This window comes from Acanthisitta chloris, unplaced genomic scaffold, assembly GCF_000695815.1.
Source record: "Acanthisitta chloris isolate BGI_N310 unplaced genomic scaffold, ASM69581v1 scaffold3929, whole genome shotgun sequence".
NCBI lineage: Eukaryota > Metazoa > Chordata > Aves > Passeriformes > Acanthisittidae > Acanthisitta > Acanthisitta chloris.
In genome coordinates, this window is record NW_008689616.1 from 1 (window position 1) to 9,698 (window position 9,698).

General features: G+C 41.4%; 1 protein-coding gene across 1 annotated transcript in view; it reads left to right on the forward strand.

Moving 5' to 3' along the window:
* Nucleotides 1-8,993: 8,993 nt before the first annotated feature.
* Nucleotides 8,994-9,698, forward strand: part of DSP (desmoplakin) — a 27,823-nt gene continuing 27,118 nt past the window's right edge. Inside the window, exon 1 of the mRNA XM_009081477.1 lies at nt 8,994-9,094. Within this exon, the coding sequence (XP_009079725.1) occupies nt 9,068-9,094 (27 nt within the window). The 5' untranslated portion in view covers nt 8,994-9,067. The remainder of the gene's footprint in view (nt 9,095-9,698) is intronic.

A 9,698-nucleotide genomic window follows, 5' to 3' on the forward strand; every position in this document is an offset into this window, starting at 1 on the left:
CCGGCCCCGCTCCGTCGGGGCTGCCTTCGGGTGCTGCCCGTGCTCGCGGTTTGATTTCCTAGCTACGCGAGTTTGCAAGTCTCTTTTTAATTCCTCCCTGAGAAGCCTTAACTTCTAAAAGGCTTTTAAACGCAAGAGAAGAACATGTATTTTAAAAAAACACTTTTGTTGGTGACTCTCCCCGAAGAGAGCAACAGGATAAAAAGCTGTAAATGGGTCTGTGCTGGTTGTATTGACCCAACAGTTCTCTGCTGGTAACCCTTGCTTTGCTCGGTGACGCAAAACAAGCTGTACTGAGGTGGATTGCTTTATACCCCATACAGCCAGGCTCTGTGCTCACTGTCCTCCTCAGCAGCTGCATAACTAGATCTATAAAACCACTTTAACTAGTGGGAGTTGTTTTCTTGTTCACTTTTGAGTTTGTTTCTAGCTTGTGCAAGGCCTGGGAGTGTAAGTCATGATCTTTTATAGAGTGATCCCTGGCATTTGGTAGCAGGGAGCAAAGATGTGTGACAAGCAACATCAGTCTGCGTTCCTCTCCTCTACCTTGTTAACTTTCTACTCGCCCTATTGCTGTGAGCAAAGTCAAGTTCTTGTTAGGCAGGGTGCCAGCTGTGAATCTCAGCTTGGAGAATGCCTGCGGATGCAGCTTTATGGGCAATCTGTGCACAGCAAGTCTGGCGAAGACTTTTTGGAACAGTGTGGTCCTCTGAATGTATGAAAAATAAGTGCAAAGGTAATGAAGACTTCTCCATCATTCCCCTTGGCTGGGAGTTCACAGGACTGAAAAGCAAGTCGCAGTTACAGGCACTAAAGGAAACAGTGCTTGTGTATGATGTGGAGCCTATACAAAACAAATCTGGTGATTACTGGATTTTATGCATGGGATGGCTGTACTAAACCTACTGGTCTAATTATTGATGCCACTGACTTAGGAATTGATGCAGAAGCACTGTCATGTATTTTGTGTTACAATTTAATCCTGAATTTTATAGATAGTACATAATTAGATTGCAGAACGATGAGAATTAATAAACAGCAGATGAGAACAGGCAGGATTTTTTATATCAAGCAGATCTATAAGTGGCTGTAGAGAATTAGGATTATCCTAGAGAGCACAGAGTGCTCTACTTAGGTGTGGCAGACCTGTTGCTAGAGGACCACTGAATGAATGACAAAACTTGCATTCTGTGTTCTATTATTTTCCCTGGTTCTTAGTTTTAGTTCTTCATCTGGTGTTTGGTGTGCTGTGTGTGCAGGTAAATTAGTTATGATGAATTGCAGCTAGAACACATCTAGTTACCAATACAGTAGTATGAGAATACCTATTTATTGCTATATACTTAGAACAATTCAGTATTTTACCATGGGACAGTGCATGTACTGGGACCTCAAAATGCTGTCACTGTATTGCATTTGTGAGGATTTGTTTTACTAGTGGTGCTGCATTGCAAATACCTTTACTGTTTACAAGACAGAGTCATGAAAAATTAATGGCAGCGCATGTTACTTCCTGGTCATTCTCTTTTTCCACACTTTACTCTGGCACAACTGTGTTTGGATTTGCTAGAGTGACTTCCATGTCACTCCTTACTTTCACTACAGGAGAAATACCTTCCTTTAATTTAGCATTCTTTGGCTTTTGTTAGATATTTTAAGCCAGTGGATAGTTTGTTAGGATCTTCCTTCTGTAGTATTCAATTGTGGTGTAGCAAGAGTGGAAAGGACAGACCTGATCAAGGGGTTAACAGCCTTATATCAACATTCTTTCATTTATTCTTTGTAACATAATATTCATATCTACTTTTTGGGAAGGCCTGTCTGGCAAGGAGGTTGCAGTGAAAGTTCCTGTTCACTTTATTGCGAGACTTCTAAGTGGAACTAGAGACACTTGTTATTGGGATAAAAATATATATCTATATAGATATGTATGTATTTACATATTTTATGTGAAAAAATCTGACCATACAAAATGCTGCAAATATTTTTTTTGCAACACAGTATGTGTTTGCACCTTACTGAGTTGCATAGGTTTATTTTTAAACAGTGTCGATTTGAGTTAAAATGTGTCTCAAAATACAAAATGAGGGATTTGTTGCCATTGTGCCTGATTTTGCACATGTGATGTGTGCAGAAAAGTCCTGTATACGTTGTGCTTGCAGGATCAGGGCCATCATCCATGGAATTGGTTTTGATACTTCCATTTAGCCTGACATCTCCAGTGCACAGGTTTAGTGGCATCTACTGAACTCAGAAAACTGAGGCTTCTTTTTCCAATGGGGAATATCACTGTACCCTCATTTTTAAATGCAGTAGGATTCAAGTTAGGGTCTAGTCTTGTAAGTTTTGGGGCGTATTCTGCCAAACAAGTCTGTGCTGAGTATTATATTACTCACAGAGCAATATGAGACGCTCCCTACCCTTAGGGCTCAGCAAGGTGCTTTTACAACATTCCCAGTTTCTTCTGGCTTGGGAACTCAGGATGAGCTTGGCCCAGAGTACAGATACTCAGCTTGACAATGAGTCACACGCTGCTAAACTGCCAGTTCATCAGTCAAATATTTATCAATGTCTTTGCTATGGAGATATAAAATTTGATAAACTATGACAGGGAGGGAAAAAGCGCAGAGTTGTGCAGTTTTATTTGTCATTGCTGAGATCAGGGAAAAATTAGCCTAGGATTCACAGTGACTGAATGATATAAACATAAATTAATGTACACAGTTCCGGATAAGGATTAATGAAATTTCTGTGCTGTAAGTTACAAAACCAATTAGAAATTCACATCCCGTGCCCTGAAGTTACTTTCAGAAACTGACAAAGTAAACTTGGAGAAAACTGACTCAAAGCTACGTTTTTGCCCTTCCTATCAGTCTCACGGGGATCTGCATAGTCCTGGCTAGCTGAGTGGTGGTAGAGCTGTCTTGGTAACTTCCCCTGTGAGCTCCTCAGACAGGGAGGAATGTGTCTGAAGTGCTGCCGAGTGCCTGCCATGCCGGCAGAGCCTGCGCTGCGCTCTAGCTGACTGAGAAATGGGTTTCAGCGAGGGCTGGTGACGCTGCCACGCCGTGAGAAGAAAGTCAGGTTGTACCTTTCCCAGCTCACTGTTCTGTAGGTATATGCATGTTGCTTCCTGGATGCTTCCTGGATTTGAAGCTAGGCACCTTTACAGGTGTGAGAGGCTCTGTCAGAAGGGGTTTGCTGCGTTTCGAGCTGCTGGTCTCCAGCAGACGAGTATTTCTGCGGTCCAGGCTGGACCCAGGACCGGGTACCTCCCTCTGCCAGAGCCGGAGGTGGGAGAGGCAGCATGTCTGCTGCGCTGGGCAGGTACAGCCTTTAGAAACGGTTCTGTTGCTCCTGGTGATTCATAGCAGTGGGAAAAAGCGTGTGAATAGGTGCGGCAGGTTCCCCTGTGACACCCTGCGTGCTCTGAAGGCACTAAGCCCCAGAGGTCTCAATAATTCAGTAATTCACTAGTGACTCTTTATTTTTTGCACATCTCCAATGGTATTTAGAGCCTGATTTTGCCAGATGCAGACATTTTTTGAGGTTCCCTGCCATCATACCTTAGTCTCTATGCATACTTGGCAGATGGGATTATTTTGGCAAGGCTGTGGTGTGCCAAAACTAGTCCTAGTTAGAGCAGAGACATATGGGGAGGACCAAGTTATGAAACTCTTGATGATTCGGCACTTGTGTTCACCTTTCCGAGGCAAGGGAGGGCAAAAGCTGAGTTACAGTATTCTAATTTCTGGTTATATTCTTTTGGATATTGTGATGTGCCACCTTTAGCCAGCACATGCCAGTGTGTTTTCCGGGGCATACACACCCAGCTGGCAGGTTGGGGCAGATGGGTGGTGGTTTAGTTCGGTTGTATGTGCAGGCTGTGTTCTGGGAATGGAGATTCCAGGTCAGGTTTTTCTTCTGACTTGCCTACCCTGGGCATACCTGGTAATCCCTTGATGAATCTATTGCTTGTTCAAACAAGTTTGTGTGAAGGGGAGGGGGAAGTCTGAAGAAAAAGTACTGCAGTTTTTTTTTGCTTTTGCTGAGTTAGGTGAATCACTCAATACTCTGAATCTACTAAAAGCCTTTTTTTAAACCTTCCCTCACTTTTTCAATAAATAAAAAACTCAGAGCTTTGACTTTTTAAAAGGCTAAAAGTTTTGTGGAGGAATTGAAAAATTTAACAAGGATTATTCTTATTTGTCTTAAATAGTCTTTGTGACAGGAACATCCTTTTTTGCACTTCCAAAGCTTTAAGAAACCAACCTCAGAACTGCTGGATGTACCTCTGGGTCTCCTTTGCCCTGCTTCTCTAGGCTCTACTTGCCCCCCAGATAACCAGCAGCCTCTTGATGTGTACTAACAAAGGCAGAAACCAGAGCAGCCTCCACGTTGCAGGCCTTTATGCTGGGGGTGTGCAGGTCTACTTCATCAGTGGGAGGCAAAGGAGAAAGCAGAAGGTAGCTGGCATTCTTCCTTGCCCCTTGGGTTCTGCAGTAATGATGGCTCACTTGGGCCTGTAAGGGTGCATGCTGAGAGTTTAGAGAAGATATTTCATTTACTCAAAACACATTTCCTTTTTCATTTTTCCGTTTTTGAAAACAAAAATGAAATGAAACACATTCATATTTCATTTATTCAAAACTTAGGAAATCTTTTGACTGCTTGAATAAGTCAGTGGCAGCAGTAGTCAGCCCTGCTGTGTTCCAGGGACAAGGGCACTGTTGGGTTTGCTGTGTCTATCTCAACTTTCATAACTCCTCATATGGCCTTGAGGATGTTTTTCAGTCCCATTTACAAAAAGTGGAAATAGTTCTTTGTTGTTCTGTAGAGCTGGGAATCTTCTGAGGATCACTGGTGCTGCTTAATCCTCGTTTGGAAATTGAGGATTCAGCAGTAGAGTAATGACTGAGTTTAGCTCACCTTGGGTATATTCCATCAGTTGCCTGAGCTACAATTCTGCCCAAATCCCACGGACAGCAAGAAGTTGGGCTCTCATTTCTCTGGAAGAGCAGGAGTGTAGTGTAGCAAGGGAGCAATGTATTCTGCCTTGACATGCACTGAACAGGGTGGCTCCTGTACAGAATGATGACATGAAGATGCTGTGCCTTTCCTAGGGCTCTTCTGACAGTAGAGAGAGACAGGGCTACATTGTAAGATCCCAAATAAAAGTGATTCATCTATGTTTTGATGGCTTTTCATAATTTTAAAACGAAGATGCTACCCCTTTTGTTTTAGTTTGTTCCTTTAATAGTTAATGACTATTAAAACTAAGTTATTTTAATACAGAACACAGCTTGAAATTCATGAGTTGCCTTCAAAATAAACATTGCTGTCTAAAATGTTGAGTTGTAGGAACAAATAGGTAGTCAAAGTCTAAAGGAGTCTAGACTGTTTCACTCAGCAGTGTTCTGCAGGGTTTTCAAAACCGAAGCAGTGGAGCAAATGGTCAGATTATTGCAAATGTGTATGTTTATTGGTAGGAGACTGCATTCTTTTGTTACAAGTCCTGCTAAAAGACCAACCTCCAGTTAGTTCCCTTTCTGCTGGAAGGGTTGAAAACATATGCTGTATTTACACGTGTGCAGTAAATCAAATGAAAAATCTGTATGTTCACTGTGTGGTGTACCTGCAGTACAGGTTGAAGCTTTAGGTGCTGCCAGAGTTCAAATCAAATCGTCATAGCAGCAGTAGTTGTTACAATGACCAAACATTACTTTCAACTGGTTCAGTTTCATGTAAACAAAATCAAGCAGTGCAAGAGAAACCCTGACAAAATAGTAATCCACTTAATCTGTGTTCTGTAAAGATTGTTGGGTTCCTACATCTTTCTGAGGGACATCAATGTATTTTTATATAGGGTGTATGTTATATGATTTTACTTTAAAAATCCAACTTTGTTCTTGACTCCATCTTACGATGCTGTCTAGCACATTCAGGGGTTAGGGTTTGCCTCAGTTTCTTTGGTCTAATATTTTTTGTGTTGGATATAGTTTTCCTTTGGCTGTCTGTTTCCTACTGCCTCAAGGCTGGATGTCTTATTACTCTGAGTTGGAGTTTCTGCTTTGGCCTACTAATTCCCATTAAAAGCCTGTTGGCTTCATTAAGATATATTATACTGAGGGCCTTTGAAACTACTTATGAAATACTTTCCTGTCACATGGGTGAAAAGTCTTGAAGATGTGTCCATGTGTGATTGTGCTAGTGCCATCTGATGTATCAACATATATATGTTGAGGTATTATCTTGCTAAGTATTTTTATTTTTCAGGTTCAGAGGTTGATTTATGTGCTTGGCTATATTTGTACAGCTAAATCCTCGTCGGATTTGAAGTATTTGAGTCCTGTTGACTTGATGGAGCTATGCCATCAAACATCAACTCCTGTAATGGCATCTACTGTCTCTGGGTGTGCCCTGTAACCTCATGTAGCGCCATTTGGTCCTCTGACAGCTTTGAAAGCCAGTGCCTCTAACAGGCCACTACCTTTTTACCCATTATCACATCACTGATCTTTGTATTTTGACTAGCGAAACTGGTTAGTTTTTTTAAAACAACAAAACTAACACCCAAGGTGCTAAAAGCAGTATTAATCAAATAGTGTGTTCTTTTCTGGTTTCAATTTGTGTTGCTCTACCTTCTCCCATTATTTTTGTTATGTTTTTGTACTGGGTTGTAGAGCCTTAAATATGTGCTGCTTACTTTTTGTGAAGGTTCCCGTGAACTGGAAACAAGTAACTTGTAGGTCTTTATTTGAAGCTCTAAATAGGGTGTGCTTCAAGGCATCTGCACCTGCTTTTGAAACAGTTTTGTGCACCTGTATTAAACCATCTTCAGTTTTTCAACTTTTTTATTTATCTAGACTATAATTCTGTATGTGGTATTCAAACATCATTGGGATGAACATAAAGTACTTGCAATTCTATTTTTTATATATTTTAATTTGTTTTAGTAGTTCTGTTTATTTGAAAATAACTTTTCTTCACAATTTCTTGCCCTGTTAGCTATGATAGCTGTTGTTTAGACCTCTTCTCATTGTAAAGCAAAGTAATGCCTTTGAGGTCAGTGAAGTTACACTGAAGCCAGTGGAGATACACTGATTTATTACAGTATAAGTCTGGTCACTATCTATAGTTCTTTTGCCTTTAAAGGATATTCAGCATTTGTAGCTGTCAGGACATGAATGAAAAAACAATTGAAGAAAAAATACTATTCTGATGTTCTAAAAGGAGAAAATTGCTTGGAAAGTTCCTCTCTATTCTTTATTATGTTTCATTCATGAGAATAATTGTGGGTGTAATTCAATGTAAATTTCGGATGCCATCAGATACTTCAAGATCTAAGCACAACAGTGATGCCTAAGGAGAAGGAATGATTTAGAAAAGGAAGCTGACGTGAAGCCTGGCACAAAATCAGACCCATATGTTATTTTTCACAATTGTGTTCTTTAAGCTGTTTCCAAGATACACAGGGGTGCATAGCACAGTGGGGCGCAGCATCTGTGCCGCCAGAGGGTCACAGTACAAACCAGAGGTTACATGTGTACTGCGTGTTTTATGTCACCCGGTGATTCTCCAGTCGTGTCTACATCTTTGAGGATCTGTTCCCTGGGATTGGGGGAAGCTGGTGAAAAGTTGATCCACCTCTTCCATTTCCTCAAGATGAGCTGATAGGAGAATGTCAGGCTGCTGTTGCACCAACTGCACACACTGCAGAAGAGCTCATAAAAATACACTGTTGAATGTTTCTCATCTCTGCAGTAATTTTCCCAAGGAGAGTTCTGCTGACTTTTTACATTGTCACAATTAATTTTGTGAAGGATGGTCAGGGTTTGTTGAAATCAGTGCAAAGATTTCCTTTGAATCCAGACTGCTTGCTGGCTCTGAGTTGGACAGGTTCACACCAGTAGTCTTTTTGACATTAGTGTTGTATGGAAGGTTTGACCCTTCAGTGATTTGTAATGGAAAGCGTTACCTACTGTGAGCACAGGAGTTAGAAAACTAGTCAAGGCTTGGAAGCACCTTAGTTCCTTACCATCTGTTAGTGGTGGTTTATGTTAGTTTCACGGGCAAGTGCTTGGGTTTGGGAGCTGCCTGGGCTTGCTTGGGAGGTCTGATCTCATCAACAAGGAATGGTTCCTCACTTGAAGCACCTCATCCTCATTTAACTGGCAGTAGCTTACTTTGGTGGCTAGATCCCAAATGCAGGAAAAACAACATCCTGGCAGTATGAATGCAGTATATTTTGTGCAAGACAACAATAATGACCCTGTTACCTGCCTTGATTTTTTTCCCCCCACTAGTGTTTTTGGTTCTGGAGTTTTACTTGGAATCTCCAAGCTCACACTTTATGTATTCGTAAGAAAGCGTGTCCTCTGACTCCAGGCCCTACATCTATTTTTGTAGTAGCATGTGCATCTTGCAATGCTTTCTTAAGACACTGCTCTAGCTTAGCACATTTCTTCTGATGAAAAGACCCTTCATACATTTGTATGAACTTGTGTGCTCATGTGCTTGTGTAGCCGAGGATCCCGCTTTCCTATTACGCTCTGACACTTGATGGCTGCTGTGACAATGTGTACAGTTACATCACACAAAGGCTATGCTCTATTCACTTTATCAAAGACTGTAATTCTTTCTCGCTCTAATGCTGCCAAAGTTTTGTCTGTGAAAGCTACCAATACCTGTGTTGGATGAAAAACTTTCTCCCTTATGGCATGCCAGTTTCCCTGTTCTACTCTATCCAGCAACTTCAGTCCATGCCTGCTGTTGCAGAATTATATAGTGGTTGTGCCATCTTGGACTTGGCATTAAAACTTAACAGTGCAGTTAGGCAGGAGAGCCAGATAATGTATGTGACTGTGTCTGTGAAACTAGATGAGGTGGATGTAATTTCTCTTAGCTGTTCTGAATTTATGTTTCCTGTATTTCTTAAAAATGTGTGATTGCTTTGTACTTATTTCATCTTTTTCTTCTCCCCCACAACAGTCAGAATGGGACCTGCACAGTGTCCAGGCGCCAGAACACCATCCAGGAGCTTTTGCAGAACTGTTCAGATTGCCTGATGAGAGCTGAGCTCATAGTACAGCCCGTGAGTGCTTCTTGTTCTTCTTATCAAAAGTGATTATGAATATTACAGGGATTGAATGCTGTGTTGCTATCTGGACTCACAGGCTCTGCTTCTTCATCTCCTTTCTCCCCTTCCAGCTGTTTGTGTCAGGCAACTGGGAGTGGAATACCTCCCTCCTAGGTCTCTTCTTCCCTCGGTACTCTGTTCAGTAAAACTGATTCAAATGCATCTGCTTAAGAAAAGGGGGACTTCTTGAGTTTTTCAAGAAACAAACCCATCCTCAAACAGATTCTACTGCATCTTGTTTTTCAACTTTAGATCAGGACCACTGTCAGTGTAAACAGCTGTTACTAATGTTATACTACTTACACTCCCTTAGAGTGTTTTGTGGAACATCGTCATCGTTTTTCTGGGCCATAATGGACCTGAACCACCGTAGGAAAGACCTTCATTACCTTTATTTTTCCTGATGATTCCTAAGGAAGTATATGAAACTAGATTAAAATCTTCTTGGCTGTTTCAGCCCAAAGGCATACAGTACACTACACTGATACAAACCCATAGTGTATGTGGGGTGAATAACACTAGATTCAGTCCTGGCAAGCATGGTACATCCTCTGTTCCT